The sequence below is a fragment of the Symphalangus syndactylus genome, chromosome 6, assembly GCF_028878055.3.
Source record: "Symphalangus syndactylus isolate Jambi chromosome 6, NHGRI_mSymSyn1-v2.1_pri, whole genome shotgun sequence".
In the NCBI taxonomy this organism is placed as follows: Eukaryota; Metazoa; Chordata; class Mammalia; order Primates; family Hylobatidae; genus Symphalangus; species Symphalangus syndactylus.
Genome location: NC_072428.2, coordinates 87823908 through 87844298, shown reverse-complemented (window position 1 = coordinate 87844298; position 20391 = coordinate 87823908). Strand labels below are relative to the sequence as shown.

Genomic DNA, 20391 nt, shown 5'->3' with positions numbered 1-20391 from the left:
CATTACAGACATAACCTATATACTAGAAAATCCGTGACTTTTAATAATTATTTATGTGGATGAACAAAAAAGGAACAACTTGGCCAGGCACTTGGGCTCATGCTTGTAATCCCAGCACTTTGGGAGGCTGAGGTGGGCGGATCACTTGAGGGCACGAGTTCGAGACCAGCCTGGCCAACATGGTAAAACCGCATCTCTACTAAAAATACAAAAATTAGCTGGGCGTGGTGGCAGGCGCCTGTAATCCCAGCTACTGAGGAGGCTGAGGGAAGAGAATTGCATGAACCAGGAAGTGGAGGTTGTAGTGAGCTACTGCACTCCAGCCTGGGTGACAGAACCACACTCCATTTCAAAAAGTAAGGAATAATCTAACAAAAAACAAAGTCTGGAATGTGTTTAGAATTACCCATGTTATTCTAAATGAAGCAAAAGGTCTATTTTAATTAAGAGAGGAGAAAAGATTATGTGTTGAAAGTCTTGAAAGGCAGAGAAAGGAATATTGTAACACTGTGGTTATGGCATTTTCTTACATAAAGTCCTAATGGCTACTTTTGTACATAATTCTTAATGTCGAGTTTTACCGAAGTACTATAATACTCGATAAGACACGAGTACCAGTTACTCAAATTTACATTTTATGTTAACTTTTTATTATTTGTACAAGTTAATGCCAGTTATAAAATTAGATGCTTGCCAAGTAAACATCTGTGTGTCTGTGTGTGTGTATATATATATATATATTCAGATTTTGATAGAATGCATAAAAAGAGAAGTCAATTTTAATCTTAGCACATCCTTTCTGAGAAAGCTAAAAACAGTATATTTAATGCCCTATGAATAAAATATATTTAACTCTCCAACCCGAATATGTGTAGTTAATTCTACTGATCCATAAGAACTGGCTTTATTGTGGCAAAATGATAGTTTTTATTACTGTATTTTCATAAACTTCACTGAACTTTAAATAATTAAAATATTATAAACTCAAAAAATATACTTTATTACACACAGAGGGAGGCTGCATATTAATAACTTGAAGGCCATCAAAGTGAATAATTTCATATTCAAATTTTCAGATTTAGTCTATTCATTAAAATATAAACCATCTCAAAATCAGCTACTAAAATTTATATTCACAAGCTATTTAGAATACTGTAATATTTGTGCTAAAAGAACCATGAAAAGAATCTAATTAATATAATTAAATTAATTTGCATTTGATCAAATTTAATTAATTGTATAATTCATCACGTTTTCAGTTAAATACTCATTTTTTAATTTAATGAATAAATGAATGAAAAGAGGATGTTTACATGTACACAATTCCACGTTCAAGAACTTGTATTAATAGTAGATTACAACATTCTCATTAGACAGACTAAACAAAATAATTTATACTTAAGTTTTCTTATGAAAATGAAGCATACTGATAAAATTAGATTGATTTTGGTTTAACCATCATCTAAGAGTGATCTAGTCACCTCATACATGTTTTCTTTTAATCCTCATTACAGTCCTTTGAGGTATTATTATAAATATTATATTCTTATGAAAGACAACTTTGTCATACTATTTTTGCTTAAGGACTGTTTATTCGAATGTTCACTGAATATCACCGTTTTCCTTTTATAGTTTAAAAATTTTATTTCTTACCCCTTATTTTTGGAACCATTCCACTTATGTTTAAAAAGTCTATCCAATTCGCACTATATTACTTCTTCCCTAACTTTTCCACTTTTTTTTTTATTATTATAATTTAGGTTTTAGGGTACATGTGCACAATGTGCAGGTTTGTTACATATGTATCCATGTGCCATGTTGATTTCCTGTACCCATTAACTTGTCATTTAGCATTAGGTATATCTCCTAATGCTGTCCCTCCCCCCTCCCCCCACCCCACAACAGTCACTGGAGTGTGATGTTCCCCTTCCTGTGTCCATGAGTTCTCATTGTTCAATTCCCACCTATGAGTGAGAACATGCGGTGTTTGGTTTTTTGTCCTTGTGATAGTTTACTGAGAATGATGTTTTCCAGTTTCATCCATGTCCCTACAAAGGACACGAACTCATCATTTTTTATGGCTGCATAGTATTCCATGGTGTATATGTGCCACATTTTCTTAATCCAGTCTATCGTTGTGGGACATTTGGGTTGGTTCCAACTCTTTGCTATTGTGAATAGTGCTGCAATAAACATACGTGTGCATGTGTCTTTATAGCAGCATGATTTATAGTCCTTTGGGTATATACCCAGTAATGGGATGGCTGGGTCAAATGGTATTTCTAGCTCTAGATCCCTGAGGAATTGCCACACTGACTTCCACAATGGTTGAACTAGTTTACAGTCCCACCGACAGTGTAAAAGTGTTCCTATTTCTCCACATCCTCTCCAGCACCTGTTGTTTCCTGCTTTTTTAATGATGGCCATTCTAACTGGTGTGAGATGATATCTCACTGTGGTTTTGATTTGCATTTCTCTGATGGCCAGTGATGATGAGCATTTCTTCATGTGTTTTTTGGCTGCATAAATGTCTTCTTTTGAGAAGTGTTGATGGGACGTATCTCAAAATAATAAGAGCTATCTATGACAAACCCACAGCCAATATCATACTGAATGGGCAAAAACTGGAAGCATTCCCTCTGAAAACTGGCACAAGACAGGGATGCCCTCTCTCACCACTCCTATTCAACATAGTGCTGGAAGTTCTGGCCAGAGCAATCAGGCAGGAGAAGGAAATAAAGGGTATTCAATTAGGAAAAGAGGAAGTCAAACTGTCCCTGTTTGCAGATGACATAATTGTATATCTAGAAAACCCCATTGTGTCAGCCCAAAATCTCCTTAAGCTGATTAGCAACTTCAGCAAAGTCTCAGGATACAAAATCAATGTACAAAAATCACAAGCATTCTTGTACACCAATAACAGACAAACAGAGAGCCAAATCATGAGTGAACTCCCATTCACAATTGCTTCAAAGAGAATAAAATACCTAGGAATCCAAGTTACAAGGGATGTGAAGGACCTCTTCAAGGAGAACTACAAACCACTGCTCAACGAAATAAAAGAGGATACAAACAAATGGAAGAACATTCCATGCTCATGGGTTGGAAGAATCAATATTGTGAAAATGGCCATACTGCCCAAGGTAATTTATAGATTCAATGCCATCCCCATCAAGCTACCAATGACTTTCTTCACAGAATTGGAAAAAACTACTTTAAAGTTCATATGGAACCAAAAAAGAGCCCGCATCACCAAGTCAATCCTAAGCCAAAAGAACAAAGCTGGAGGTATCACGCTACCTGACTTCAAACTATACTACAAGGCTACAGTAACCAAAACAGCATGGTACTGGTACCACAACAGAGACATAGATCAATGGAACAGAACGGAGCCCTCAGAAATGATGCCGCATATCTACAACTATCTGATTTTTGACAAACCTGACAAAAACAAGAAATGGGGAAAGGATTCCCTATTTAATAAATGGTGCTGGGAAAACTGGCTAGCCATATGTAGAAAGCTGAAACTGGATCCCTTCCTTACATGTTATACAAAAATTAATTCAAGATGGATTAAAGACTTAAATGTTAGACCTAAAACCATTAAAATCCTACAAGAAAACCTAGGCAATACCATTCAGGTCATAGGCATGGGCAAGGACTTCATGTCTAAAACACCAAAAGCAATGGCAACAAAAGCCAAAATTGACAAATGGGATCTCATTAAACTAAAGAGCTTCTGCACAGCAAAAGAAACTACCATCAGAGTGAACAGGCAACCTACAGAATGGGAGAAAATTTTTGCAACCTACTCATCTGACAAAGGTCTAATATCCAGAATCTACAATGAACTCAAACAAATTTACAAGAAAAAAACAAACAATCCCATCAAAAAGTGGGCAAAGGACATGAACTTTTCCACTTTTAAAAGCGTTTGAAGAATCTTCAAAAGCAACCCACAACATCCTTTAAAAAATAAGTATGAGACAATCAACTAGTAGAGTAAATGTGAACTCCTATGTGAAAATTTTAAACAGTACGATATGATTTAAGAATACATGTTTTAATTGAAGTGATATGAATATTGATTTGACAGACTACAAGATATCAATAGTATTCTTCATTGAAATGAGTATATATAACACTTGCATGGTCTTTTAAAATTATAGATGACTGCCTTTCAATTATACCATCTGGACATTAGAAGGAAGATTCTATTTCTCAAAATATTCTTGGAAATCCTTATTTTGAATTATACTTGAAATTGATAACAAATATTTTGGACCCTTCAGGAATTATCTTATTTTTCAAACAGCTGTAACTCCTCTAGAATTAAGTCTGATGAAAAACACTGTCTTATTCTTTTTAAAATATGGTAATTATAATTTTCCCTAGACTAAAAAACTGATACTGAAGGTAATTTCAAAAGAGAATTGTAAGGTTAAAATACCAGAAATAGCATATATGAAAAATTATTGTGTCAATCTTATTCTCATTTAAAATACTAAATGATTTTATATAATTTAAAACTTGGTTAATTTGAGAATACACAAACTGTTAATAACGAAAGACAAATACAGAGGATTATCAATTTTATCCATTTACCCTTCTATTACAAATGAGAAAATGTTGGTTATATATCCTAGAAAATTAATCAAACCAGTTCTTGTCTTTTTTTTTTTTTTTTTTTTTTTTTTTTTTTTTAGCTTTGAGGTGGAGCTGAAAATTCATGATGGTCACAAATTAAATTATTCTGGAATTAAGATGTTCTCTTCCAGGTCAAAAATTTCCTCTGACTTATAAAAGGTGTAGATTAAATAGAGGAGCCATTTTGAGTATAAATAATACTATCTCCATACAAAATTTGTTTCTTTCAAATATGAAGCCTTCCACCAACTGCCTGTATGACTCATCTGGGGACTTCTGCTCTACACACAAAGTGGCTTAGTCACTGCCAATGTATTTCCATATGAGGGATGGTGATTACTAAGAAAATATAGAAACAACAACTGATCTTCACAGACTTGGAAGTGTAGTAATGGCACACTTCTTCAATCACATGGCAGTCTAGGTGAATACAAGATAATAACTGGCCCCAGTGTCCATGACGCCTACATGAACATCCACACATGTTCCAGTGACCGTCATTTGAAAGGAGCAAGCAAAAACAGAACCACCTTTTTGGAAGACTGAAACAATATTAGCAAGGCCTTCAGTACTATTTTATGATACTCTATAACTCAGGTAGTATTTTTTTAAAATAACATTATTCATTAAACTAAAATTTACATATAACTTCATTTGATCTAATGGCAAATGTTGACTAAATCCAACCTGAATGTTTGTGTATCTCATAACCCAGTATTTTTAAAGTCTGATCTTTGAATTTTGAGACAAAATAAACATGAAATCTTTATAGTCCATTTAAAATCTCTGTTGTTTTAATAAAATTTTAGAAATATCTTTTAAATGCCTTTCTACCTCTAGGGAGAAATTGAGTAAGATTTTATCCACGAACTCAAATGCCAAATGATTAACAAATTCTCATCTCAAATTCCAGATCCCCATTTTTTTTTTCCCAGTTGTCAATCCCTTTTTAATTTGCTGTGAACAGTACTGTCAGCCTGTTTTGGAAGCTATTTTAATTTAAGATTATCTCTCTTCTTCAACCTTTGAATGGCCTGTCATTTGTTATACCCATCATAAAAGCTGGCCAAGTGCACTTCTGATTTCCAGCTGTCAATTTATAGAGGCACTGAATTTTGCACACATTCTTTTTCATGTCTTCCTTCTGGGTTTCCTTTTAATTTTTTTAAACAGTAAATTTTTATTTGTATTCCCTACAAAACAGTAAGAAAAAATAAAACAATAACTGGATTTTTTACAAATCTCTGAATGTTCTTATTCCATAATAGACTAAAAAAAACCACAATATTTTCTTTACACATTGTGTCTAGGTAAGTGTGAAAACCAAATGGAAATGAAGAAAATCTAGTATTGTTGTAGAATACTTGAGCTCCTTCTTAAGAAAAGGCACTGAGAAGTATCAGCTCTGAGAAGTACCTGTGGAAAAATATATGATATGATATTCCTTTCTGACTTATGTGCACACACTAGACAGTGTGCTAGGATTTATGTGATCTACATGTGGGCATTGTTCTCCTAATTAGATAGAAAACATGGGTTCAATACCAAGATTAATCATATATGCTGACACAGATTCTTAAAAACTTCAAGTACTCAACTCACTGAATGTCCTCCATGAGGCTTTCCTAAGAACAGCAGAATTTCCTTTGGCTGTTTCTTATATATTTGGCCAAAGATATAACATGAGATAAATTTGTAACGAAATATAGTACAAGAGATACAGAGTAAAACATTAAAAACTATCCAACATTTTATGCCCTGATTTTGGCGGACTTAGTAGTGTCTGCTAAGGCTGGCATGAAGCATGTAAGATTCAACCATTCTCCTGTAGTACCCTAGGTAGTTCTGGGGAGCAAATCCAAAATGCTCCCAGGGCCATGGAAGGAATGGGCAGGAAGTATTCACATACAACAGAGATGTGTGTTGCCTGGGTCAAAGGAACCAGAGAAAAACAGAAAACCAAAACAAAGAGTCAGCAGAAACTAGCTACAAGGCCAGCCATCTACCCAGGCCTGCCCTAAGTTATCCAGACAGGTAACAACCAACCATCCTTGTTCTTCCCTTCCTCTCTCTGCTTCTCCCTAGTCTGGGTAAAATTCAAACAGCAGCTATTAAAGCCCAGCCTCCACTGAAGGCTTCCATTAGCTCTTCACTAAGGTAGAGAAGAGGAGTTAACATTAACTCAAGTTTGGAAATTTCACTATTACAATGAAAATAAACTTTTAAATTTTTTTTTTTTTTTTTTGAGACAGAGTCTCGTTCTGTCACCCAGGCTGGAATGCAGTGGTGCGATCTCAGCTCACTGCAACCTCCACCGCCCGGGTTCAAGCCATTCTCCTGCCTCAGCCTCCTGAGTAGCTGGGATTACAGGCACACACCACCATACCTGGCTAAGTTTTGTATCTTTAGTAGAGGCAGGGTTTCACCATGTTGGCCAGGCTGGTCTCGAACTCCTGACCTCAGATGATCCGCCCACCTCTGCCTCCCAAAGTGCTGGGATTATAGGCATTAGCATCCACAGCCAGCCGGAATTTCTTAATTGAGATATTTTTATTGAGATTGTTTATATGTCTAAAGGTAATCCAGATCATTTTGTTATTTTGAATCTCCAGGAAAGTCATCCTTATCCAGGGTCACTCACTGAAAAGGTTTAATAGGCTATCAAAATAAAGTTGGATTTTCACAACAAACCACGTCACATTTGTACAAAGTGATTCATACAGAAAGCAAAGTGGGTTATAAATGGTACCAAATTTAGAATATGCCTATTTCTTAATATATAGCTATCTGAAAAAGTGAATATGTGAATTAACTGAAACATACTTGTGAGAGATAAATGATAGTCACATACATATATGAAAAATATTGGGTAAAACAAATTTTGTTTATTCCTAGCAGAATTTCTTTGACCTTTTAAGGGTTAATGTGTACTATGAACCTCCAAAGAAGTAGCTATAAAGTATAGCTACTTACAGATATCCTCATATCTGCATGTACTCAATGAAAGAGAAGGATTCCTCTTCGTCGTAGAAGGCCACCAACCATTTCAGATTGAGGCCTGCTTTTGTGACCTCATTTAATCCTAATTACTTCTTAAAGTCCCTACCTCCAAGTATCACATCACATTGGAGGTTAGAGCTTCAACATATAAATTGGGGATGGAGGGAACACAATTCAGTCTAAAGCAATTTACAATATCTATAAAGCTATTACGAATTGGCCTGTTGTTCTGTAATCTGAAATGAATTAAAAAACCACCATCTATATGATCGTAAGAATACTGTACCTTTGGCATTTGGGTTGATAAGTAGTCAATATTCTCTTATCAGAAAGTCAAAAGTATATTGTTCTCTATGAATATGCATGTATTACATAAATGTTATTTTAAAAAGATAGTGAAAGTAAAGGCCAACTTTACCTCAGAAGTAGAATTGTTTTTCTTTGTGCCAAACTTATTAATTACGGTCAAATTACCCTAGCTTAAAATTTATATTCTCTAACTCAGGCTTGTCCTCAATGTCTTATGATGTTCTTACCATTTCCCTGCTCGTTCCTAATGAGAAACAATGTTAATTATGTAAGCTAATCACTTTATTACAATAGACAATCACTTTGTTACAGAATCAACTGTACTTTTTAAAAAGTGCCCTTTCTTAGCACTTAATCAGATTTCTGGTTGCATGAGTCAGAATCAAGACTTCATAATTTAAATAGTACTTAAAATGAAAAAAGGAAAAGCTACTCTGTTAATATCAGAACCCTGACAACATTTTACTGAAAGTTCTTTAAAAACATTCACTTTTTTAGCCATTTAACATACAACTCTATATATTACATAATGATGTACTTTCCAGAATTAAAGAACCCTTTTTTTTTGTAAATTATCTGGTTTTAAAAAATCAATAAACACAAAACTTAAGAATGCCCTACTGATGAAAACTCTTTTATGATTCTATTGTGATCCAGATTCACACTTGTGACAAATACCAAGCATAGAAAACAATTACCCTGAAAAATACCAGTGGGTTGGAAGTGTAGTGGATTTTTCAGCTCTTCATCAGAGCACTAGATATGTTAGGAAATTTGTCACGGTGAGATATTCATATACGGCAGCTCATGTAAGTCATGTCCTGTTAGACTAATCAGCAATTTTAACAAGAATGAGTCACCATCCTGTAAAACTTAGAACAATTGTTTGAAAGCTTATTTTGATTTCTACCATGGTAATAATGAAACTATCAAATAAAAATATTTTTTGGAATTATTTGATTGTTGTTCATGAAACAAGTTTGGTATGGTTTAGATTTAAGGAACATGGTAATATTTTGAATTAGTGAGAAAAATTGTTCCGTTTTATTCATCTTAACTTTGCTATTTGGGGATTTAAAAATAGGAAGACAGAAGCATTTCCTATTAGATAGATTCCTTACATTAGTTACTGCATGCAATCCTCACTGCACCCTAATAAGGTATATTCACCTCCTTTGATTGTAAAGAAGTTGAATATGTAATTCAGCAATAAAGCCGGGACTTGCATCCACTTCTGTTAGGTTCTATATTCTTGTCCACGATCCATAGCTGAACCTTGATGAAGTGAGTGATGTCGTTTTTTACCCCAGGATTGTACATGTTTAAAATTCTAGCATTTGGAGGCTCAGATTTTTTAGTATAAATGTGTTATTTCAGCCTACCTGTCCATCATACCTCCTGTTCTTACACGTTTTATGCCTATTCTCATCAACATAGTATCCAATGTCCACAACTTTTTCATGAAGATGGAAAAGATTACATAATTCTTCCTCCAGAAAACATCCCACAGCTTTCCGTTTATGTTATGGATTGGATATTTGTATACTCCCAAAATTCGTATGTTGAAGCCCTAACCACCAATGTGATATTATCAGGAGATGGGGCCTTTGGGAGGTAATTTCCATGAGGTCATGAGGGTGGAGCACCTACAATAGGATTAGTGGCCTCATGAGAAAACAGAGCTTGCTCTCTCTCTCTGCTAGTGCAGAAGAGGTCATGTGAGGACACACTGAGAAGACCCAGGAAGAAAATTCTTAATGGGCACCAACCTGCACCTCGATCTTGGACTTCCTAGCCTCCAAAACTGTAAGAAATACATGTCTGTTATTTTAGCCTATCCGTCTGAGATAATTAAGACAATCTCAAAGTAAATATCAGAGTCTGCAATCGTCCATAGGGCTGTGGCTAACGTGGCGTCTGCTGCTCCCCCTGCTCCCCCTGCTCCCCGTTCCCTTGCTGACTCTGCTCTGGCCACTGTTCTCCCTGCTGATTATGAGCCCACCACGCTCCTGCCTGAAGATCTTTGAGTTTTCTGTTTCCATGGCCACAGCCTTCTTATACAGGTAATTTTTATGGCTCACGTGCTCACGAACTACAAATTTCAATTACAATATTGCCTTAGCCACAAGGCCTTCTCTATCTACCCATTATAAAATTTCACTCTTCTCTCTTAACCCAGGCACTATCTTTAACTTCTTCTCTATTTTTGTCGAGAGCACTCATTACACTATGATATACACTATTATTTTAATTATTTGTTTTACACTCCACTCCCTTCCAATAGAATGCAGACTCCATGAGTACAGAGATTTTTGACCATTTAGTCAGTGCTATATTCCCATTATCTGGAAAAGTACATGACATGCTAGGTCCTTAATAAGTATTTGCTAAATGAAGAAATGTGTTAAAGGCAAAATAAAGAGAACATTTAATATTTTTCATTCCCATGATATATATTTTAACATACATAGATATTTGAAGTTAGTTTTAATTAATAAAATTTCACTTGATGATTGACTGCTTCTGAGGTAATTAAATGATAATATCATGTCTAAAAAAGCTATTTTCCTAGTTATGATGAACTTTGCCTTGATATCTATATCTAGATATAGATATAGATATAGATTTTTTTTTTTTTTTTTTGAGACAGGGTCTCACTCTGTCACCCAGACTGGAGTGCAGTAGCACGATCGTAACTCACTGAAACCTCTGCCTCCTGGGCTCAAGTGAACCTCCAATCTCTGCCTTCCAAGGAGCTGGGACTATAGGCTCATGCCACCACCCAAGGCTATTTTTACAATTTGTTTAGAGAGACAGAGTTTCACTATGTTGTCCAGGCCGGTCCCTAGCTCCTGAGCTCAATCAATCCGCCCACTTTGGTCTCCCAAAGTGCTGGGATTACAGGCATGAGCCACCACACCAGGAGGAGCTTTCTATTCCAATAAAAGATAGTAACATTTTTTATTGAGCTATAATTACAAAATAGATATTTTTCTTAACACATATAAATATAATCCATATTATTTTGTTATTGAAATCACAGAACAAATGTGATTTACTTTCTAACATATTGTTTTTTAAACTAATCCATCAAGAAATCAAAATATTTGTTAAATAAAATATGCCAAATACAGGTCAAAACATTGTACACTTCCAAGTTAACTAATATATATCAACTACTATAATCAATATAGTTTGAAAGAAGATAGTATTTCAGAAACAAAAACATTATAAAAAAAAATAAATATTAACTCTATAGTTTCTGCCTAATGTCATTTTTAATTAACTTTTAAAAAATCCACTTTGGTTATAAACAAATTACATCCTAAGTAACCTACCCTACACATATTAATCATTGTAAGTAACATCAAATAATCATGTATCTCTCGTGGATTGCATTTCCTTTAAATCATCTGTTATCCAAAGAATAATTTCACTCTTTAATTTCGGTATTTTAAAGTTGCTCTCACATCTTCCATTATTTCAAAGCTAATTACAAAGAATAACATTATACACTAGAACTGAATAGTCTACCAAAACCATGAACAAGTTTCCCCTCTTACAAAATATATTTGATGAAGCAGTATGATAAGCTAGTATCACTCCACTGAAATATTTTCACTGAGACTATAATTTTCTCAAAAATATGCAGATACAGACTTCAGAGCACAACTACTCCATCTGAATCAAGCTTTTTGCCCAACAACACCAAACATCTTAAGGAAGCATTGTTTTCTTCTGCCTTTTATACAACTATCAGATCTACAGATTTAGCCTGATTTATGTAGAGCATGCCAGGCAACTTGAATACTAACTTTTATACTCTGTTAAAGGTACACTATCCACACTGGTACTTGTTAGAGTAACAACAAAATGGGCTGTTTACAACAGCTAAATGTAAACTATTAGCAAGTGGTGGACCTATGTTGGAATAGATTAGTTACTAAAATTTACAGGAGATTATGCAATTGTCGGCAAAGACTGCAAGTACCTTTTTCCTCTGCAATTTTGATGCTGACATCATCTAAGATACAGCAGTTATATCTTTTAAGAGAACACAATTGAGTACCAAGAAAAGTTACAAGGATAATGTCAGTGATTATTAGCTTAAATTACAAAAATCAAGTACTTTTAGTAAAGCATACGAGACATCAAAAGAGAATACAACTCATGAAAATTGTCTTCTTTTATCAAAATGAAGATATCTTCATGATAAAAGTATGTTAGGTATTTTTTACTTCTAAAATGTAAATAATAATTGCCTTACTTAAATTATAGGGTAAGTATAAGGACAAAAGTATCTGGCCCCTGAAAGCTTTATGCAAGTTGGGGTTCCTTCCTATTATTTTCCCTTATTAATGTTATTCTTATAGAAATATAATTATATAAAGAACTATCAATACAAATTTCCATTTAAAATAATTATAGAATATTCTATGAAGACAGCCCTACATTGAGTCTAAAGTGATTCAAAAATTAATAAAGTTCTGTGATTAAAAACAAATTAAGTCAGAATATTCAGCCCTTGTTTTTACTGTTATATGCTTGTCTTCCATATTCTTAAGCAGATAAATTAGATCTGAAAATTAAGTATGGTTTGGGTGTCCTCTAAAAGAAAAGAAGCAACCAGTGAAATTCTCAAAAATGGAGATTTTGAGATGGGGCTCTAATTAAATACAGTATTCTAAAACTTTAAATATATCATTGAGCAGAAATAATCACATTTCAATTCAAGGGACTTTAAAAAGTAATCATCTTTGTGAAATTAGAACACGAGGTTTCTTATGAGAGTGTAGCTACACAACTGTCTTAAAATGAAAAAGGCCGTTTCCTTCAGTTAAGCCTTCAATTAAAGTGCACTTTCATATTCATTAAACTCAGAAGCCTAGAACAATCCTCTAAATCGGGTATGTTCCCACACACCACATGAAGAATACTGGTAATTATTAAATTTTCCAGATCTTGTGGACATTTCTGATTTTATTCCTGTCATTTATTCATGCAGCTTGTAACATTGAATATGAATTTTAAAGGAGTACAGGCCAGGAAAGGTTAGAGTCTTACTGATGAGATTTCAGCAAAAAGGAAGATGCCAATATTAAGATGAATGGGACTAAATAAATAATCCAAAGACAGAGCTTCTTTTTCTTTTAATTATGACATATCCCAAAGAATGCCTATGACTTCTGAAAACATACTAAATATTTTATTGATTCTCAAAATGTTAAGTTGTATTCTCTGAGACTATTAAAATTATCTGTAGCTATTTACAAATAGTTCATTTTAAATTGGAAAGAAAAATATTGTTTATACAAATTAATTTGTATATGTAAATTGTAGCATACTAAGATATATGTATGCCTCTGTAAACATTTTTTAAAAATTCTTGGGCCGGGCCTGGTGGCTCACGCTTGTAATCCCAGCACTTTGGGAGGCCGAGGCGGGCGGATCACGAGGTCAGGAGATTGAGACCAAGGTGAAACCCCATCTCTACTAAAAATACAAAAAAAAATTAGCCGGGCGTGGTGGCGGGCGCCTGTAGTCCCAGCGACTCTGAGAGGCTGAGGCGGGAGAATGGCGTGAACCCGGGAGGCGGAGCTTGTAGTGAGCCGAGATTGCGCCACTGCACTCCAGCCTGGGCGACAGAGCAAGACTCCATCTCAAAAAAAAAAAAAAAAAAAAAAAAAAAAATTCTTAAAAAAATTTACGTTCAAATTTGTGAGTCAGATTTCATATTTGTTCTAGCATACAACAGATGGATGCTTAAGTTATAAAGTGATTTCGACTAAGTAAAGGAAGCAAAAGAGTAAGAGAATGCAGATTCTAATGCAAAGTAAGTATCTTACTGCCTCCTGTGGACAATTCTGGCTCAAAAATCAAACAATAACCTATAAACTTGTCCAATCTGTCTTGACTACCAATACTAGACAGAGGACATTAAAGTAAAGAGGGCCGGCGTGGGGGCTCATGCTTTTAATCCCAGCACTTTGGGAGGCCGAGGCGGGTGGATCACGAGGTCAGGAGTTTGAGATCAGCCTGGCAAACATGGTGAAACCCCGTCTCTACTAAATACAAAAAAAAAACAAAATTAGCCGGGCATAGCAGTGCATGCCTGTAATCCTAGCTACTCAGCAGGCTGAAGCGGGATAATTGCTTGAACCCAGGAGGCAGAGGTTGCAGTGAGCTGAGATCATACCACTGCACTCCAGCCTGGGCGAGGGAGTGAGACTCCGTCCCAGAAAAAAAAAAGGAAACAAAAAGAAAGGAAGTAAAGAGAAAGCAGCTAGTGTTCTGGCCACACCACATTTATTTCAGGCACAGTGGTTTTGGCTTTAACTTCTTTTACACATCAGTCTTCTACGTAAATATATATTGTAACCAAAATGTTCATAGAGTAAAGCTATTAGAAAATCACTGACTTAAAATATCTTGTGGACATTTATAAATTACTAAATTTAGAAATAACAAAGCCTCCCAGATATCAGCAATATAAAACCCAACCATAAAAGATTTCTAATAAATGAACAACATTCAAGTTGGCTTCAGTTTTCTTCAACACAGTAACACAGGTTGAAAAGCAGTGCCATAATGTACAGAGTACTGACAAAAAATATTTTGACTCAAAGCTTCTATACCCGGCCAGTTTTTCTTCCAATTGGAATTCAATAGAAAGATACAGAAGGAGATTATTATTTTGTTGACATATCCAACAAACAACAGGTGATAGATCTGAAACTAAAGTGGAAAATATATTATTCAAAAACTGAGAAACATAACCATATAGCTTAGCATTGTCTGAACAGTTAGAATAATGACAAAAACAATTACAAATATCAAAAGTAACTATAGAAAAATAATACAATGGTCAAAGAAAAAATATTAATATATGAATCCAAATCCCAAGTGATTTTAAAAAGGGCTTGGAATTAATAGTCTCAGTTGTAAAGAAGTTAAATTATATTTAAGGCTCATGTAAAAAGAAACTATATATATATACAACATACACATATATATACACATACAACGTTTCTATTATACGTAATTATAGGTTTAAAATCATCAAAGAATTGATAGGATGAAAACAGTGGTACTTTTAAAACACTTAAAAGGAGAAACAAAATAATTAGATCAAAGATAAAATTTGTAATAAAAAGAATCATACGAGTTAAAAATTGTTTTTAAAATCAATAATCTCAAAGTGAATAAAAAATAAAAGCTCATTTACAATGTGAGTCTCTTTACTTAACTTGTGAGTCTAAATACACTTGAACTGTAAATAACAACAACGACAAACACTTATATAGCACTTACTATGAGCCTGGCATTATTATGATAATTTAAACACATTAAACTTGCTTTATCCTCAAAGGACATTTCAGGATACTAATCTTATTTCCATTTTACGGATGAGAAAATGCCTACTCAGAAATTTGGAGGATTTGCCAGAGGAAATAATACTGCTAAAATTTAAATTTGGATACAGGTAGTCTGGTTCCAGAACCCAGGTCATCTGGATAATCTGGATTCCAAATACACTCTACCCCCTCTCAATTAAGAGGAATACAAGAAACATGTTCTTTACAATTGCAAGCAGTTCTTTCCCCTTACCCTTTACTATGTGAGAAGGCAGGGAACGAGGTGCAGGATGGGGTGGAGGGATGGGTTAAAGAATAAATAATATGCAAGACCAGGGATATGACTGAACAAATACCCTGTTTCTGGTCACAGTTCATTCTCAGACATGATAGAGCTGTCCTCTGGAAAATTGAATTCTCAGGCTCTGCTCTGATTAATGCAAAGCGTGTCTCTAAAAAACAACACCTGCTCAAGCTTCCGCCACTATTTTCCTAAACATTTTTTTCCCCCACCCCTTTTTCATAGGGAAGCCTTCTCCAACTAATATTTCCAGTCACTGCTTTTCTAGTTTTTAAGGTCTCTTCCTTTTACCCAAGCACTTCTTTTGGCTGGAAGCCCACAATACATTGAGAGGAAGGTACTCTTTACCTATATCCTAGGGTAAGGCAGAGAAACATACACAGAGAGGGAGGGAAAGAGAGAGAGAGACTGACAGACATGAGAAGTCATAAGAACTGGAAAGAATCTAAAACATACAATTTTCTCCCTTTACCCGTTTATGCAAGAATATTTTTGCATGTGTGTACAATATAGCTGCACAGTTTTGGCTTTTGACAAATATATCTACACACTTTGTAAGTTATGGGTGGCAACTGGGAAGCAGAATTATTTACCAAACATTAAGTTAGAAGGACCACTCCATGGATGCAGGCTGTCCTACAAATATTCATTTAGTGAGGCTATATTGACATAAACTGTTCACGAAAATCAGATTGATTCTTTCACATAAATCAGAATTTACCACAGACTCTTATATGACAAACAAAACAATGTCACATTTGCTTTTTTCCCCCTCAAACATGGGAAACATAAGACAGGCGAGAGCATGGTATTCCAACAGATGTTAACATTCTTTTACTTACAGCCCTCATAGATGTCAGTAGGAATATGGACTGCTGCATGCTGATAAGATATTTGTCGTCCAAAATTAGCATCTTCAATGAAAACAGGTTTTATCCTCTGGCTGCCTGGCTCACTGTCATTCTTCTCAGGCTATATAGAAAAAGGGAATAAACAGAATATTACAATTTTTGCTAACATAAATATTTTCCCATGCACTTTTTTACTTGCCAGATACATATTTTTCAAAAAATAAATCTATAAGAATTGTTTAAAATATAGTAGTTTGATAGCATTGGATACACAAATTTCCATTCAGGTATTAGCATTCACAGTATATCTTTATTGTATTATTCACATTATAACTAACCGCTCTCCTGATTTCCTCAATGTTGGAGTCATTTAGGATCATCTTTGGGGGACGAGGGAGACCAGACTTCCACACATATAATACTTACTAAGATGTAAACTTAAAGAATTGGATAGGCCAGGCCCAGTGGCTCACACCTGTAATCCCAGCACTTTGGGAGGAAGAGTTGGGCAGATCGCTTGAGCCCAGGAGTTCTAGACCAGCCCAGGCAACATGGCAAACCCTTGTCTCTATGAAAAATAACAGAAAATTAGCTGGACATGGCAGTACAGGCCTGTAGTCACAGGAGGCTTTAGGTGGAAAGATCGCTTGTGCACGGGAGGTTAAGGCTGCAGTGAGCCAAGATCACATCACCACACTCCAGCCTGGGCAACAAAGTGAGACCTTGTCTCAAATAAATAAACAAACAAGCAGACAAACAAATAAAATAATAAGAAACTGGAGAGGTGCCTTTAAATACAACCTAACTAGTATTATCCGCTTGAAATAAATTTCACAATTTATGTAACTAAATTTATATTTGGCACTTGAAGATGATTCTTTGACAAATAATGGTACACGTGACAGAAATAATACGGCAATGAAGGATTATTTTAAATCTCATCTACTTGCTTTTTGCATGTTTTTCAGGTATATCAATTTTGGTTTTAAAAAAGAAAGTATACTAGGAAAGAAGTGATCTATTCTAACTCTAAATACAATTAAATCCTAATTTCAACCAATTTGACTCTTGAGGTAGAAACGAAGATCCAATTAATAATGATTCAAGAAAACCCCTCAGGAGTCTCAAGTCAAAGATTAATTTTCTATCTATTGGAACTATACTTTTGATACTGAATTACCTTGTTGCCTTCCCCTGTTAACACACTAAGAATTTCATTCATTTATCCAAAATGTATCTATAACATTTTTTGATAGTTGTGTTAAACTTTTTTTGTTCAACCAAAATAGGTTTTAACTCTACCCTAACTGTATTTGTTTTTAAATGGTATGAAGTTTAAAAATTATGAGTTAAGCAAAAGTGAAAAGAGAAAAAAACCTATTTGTTTTGGGTGGAAACAGGTAGAGGGAGAAATGAATGGATGTATACGTAGCAAGTGTTACCAGTATTATTCCTGGCTTTGCAATTTTAAGAAATAACTTGTGCTTTCTGATTTTTCCAATAATACAATGAGAATGTATTATATTTGTGATAAAAATAAAACTATTAAGGTTTAAGTCTTTTCTATTAATATTATAAAGCTTGTCTTACATAAAAATTACTTCTGTTTCCTATGAATCCTCTCACACTTAACAATTAGCGGTTTTAAATACATCTTATGGAGGCTCTTGCTCTTTTAAATAACCATATAAATAGCTTTTAGAAATAACTTTAAAATAATAATGTACTTCTCAAGTTGTAAAATCATGTATCAAGATTCCTTAAGGTACAATTGCTAAACATATTTTAAAAAAGAATAATTGTGCTATTTCCATGGTTCTCCTTTTGTAGTTTATATAAATTAAAATAACTGCATAAAAAGATGAGAATTTCTAAATTGAACTCATTTATTATCTTTAAGCTACTGGAAACTACTGTTCCTTATACCATCATACTCCATGTCTTTACTTATATTTATATATTATGGCAGTATATATTTAATTGAAATACAGTAAATATTACACACAAAGGAGCTGACTTTTATGAAAAAAGCTACTTAACACAGAATGTCTCATGTAGCAATTAACTATTTCAAATAAATTCTCCCTCTGAAACAAAGAATTCCAGTTCTTCAGATCACATACAAGAAAGAACATCTATGTCTCCTTCCAGTGTTTTTTTCAAAATATATCTTCTGAAGTCTACCGACCACCATATACAATTGTGTGCAGAGAAAACGAGCTAGTGGATTCTGAAATATATTCGAATGCATTTGGTAAAACATACTGACACATGAAATGCATAATTCTCAGACTATTCTTCTCAATATAATTTCAGCTATTAAATAATAGATTAGATCACTCAGAGACAGAGATACAAGCTAATGTTGGATGAGGAGGTCATTCAATTTTACAACCAGTGCATATTAGCAAATTTAATTTGGAAAGTCACAATGATAATTCTTTGACAGGTACAAAAAGCTCTTGCAAATTTAACATATTTATCTCACCCTTAGAACTGATATTTATAAAAAGCATTGATTTTTAATATTTTGTTCTTTTTCATGTTATTAACTTAAAAAATATTCCTACTTATAGCACAATATTCAAAAATTAAAGTCTATATATTTTACCTAAATTGCAATGGAAATTTACCTAACTATTTTGCACAATTCAGATTTGCAAACTGATAAACTTTGCTTGCAATCATACTATGGCTATATTTATGTCCCCAGTTCTGTATTATTTTTGTGTGCCACAAAGTTGTCAAATAATTAGTTGATATAGAATAAAATGGCTCACTAAAACTCTCTATGGAAGTATCATAATTTTTATTTCTATCTCACTAGTAAAGGAGTTAGATCAACAGTCTTGGCTAGGCCCAGTGGCCCATGCCTGTAATCCCAGCACTTTGGGAGGCCTAGGCTGGACAATCACTTGAGACCAGGAGTTCAAGAACATCCTGGACAACATAGTGAGGCCCTCATCTCTACAAAAAATTTAAAAATGAGCCTGGCATGGTGGTATGCTCCTGTATTTCCAGCTATTCAGGAGGCTGAGGCATGAGGGCCTTGAGCCCAGGAGTTTGAGGCTGCAATGAGCTATGATTACGCAACTCCACTCTAGCCTGGGTGACAGGATGAGACCGTGCGCGCACGCACGTGTGTCTGTGTAGGTTCCTGTGTGATGAAACAAGCCTTGCATGCAATTCTCCAATATGTATGTATGTATGTATGTATGTATGTATGTATGTATATTTTCAAATTTCAATCTCTAAATATATCCTGGTTTTTTGTAGTTTTTTTACAGTTGTTATTTACATTAGGGCCTGCAACTTTTATAACATAGATATTACTGATTTTAGAATTTTTTAAAGTCTCAATTATTATCCTCAATATCAATTTTGGATATGTAATACTCCTTAAGGCATGGCATCATATTCCAATATAAAGCATTATCAAAGATAGGATGCATTATATTTAAAGTGGACTTAAATACAGGCATCAAGTCTGAATATTCTGGTATACTGAGATACTGGACCAATACTATGGATTAAAAAGTAAAGTTTAGGCCAGGCATGGTGGCTCACACCTGCAATTCTGGCACCTTGGGAGGCCAAGGCAGGTGGATCACGAGGTCAGGAGTTTGAGACCAGCCTGGCCAACATGGTGAAACCCTGTCTCTACTAATAATACAAAAGTTAGCCGGGTGTGGTGGCACGTGCCTGTAGTCCCAGCTACTCAGGCGGCGGAGGCAGGAGAATCACTTGAACCTGGGAGACAGAGGTTGCAGTGAACCAAGATTGCACCACTGCACTCCAGTCTGGGTGACAGAGCGAGACTCTATCTCAAAAGAAAAAAAGAATGTTTAAACATTACTTTAAACATTACTTTTTAATATACAGTATTAGATTACTCTGTTATGGCTAGTTCATCATTGGAACATAAGCA

The 20391-nt window shown here is 34.6% G+C and overlaps 1 protein-coding gene across 11 annotated transcripts in view; it reads right to left on the bottom strand.

The window, feature by feature from the left end:
- CACNA2D1 (calcium voltage-gated channel auxiliary subunit alpha2delta 1) overlaps positions 1 to 20391 on the bottom strand; it is a 518973-nt gene that overhangs the window by 178509 nt on the left and 320073 nt on the right. For all 11 annotated transcript variants that reach the window (XM_055283394.1, XM_055283393.2, XM_055283395.1 and 8 more), the window contains exon 6: positions 16455 to 16584. In XM_055283394.1, the coding sequence (XP_055139369.1) occupies positions 16455 to 16584 (130 nt within the window). The remainder of the gene's footprint in view (positions 1 to 16454; positions 16585 to 20391) is intronic.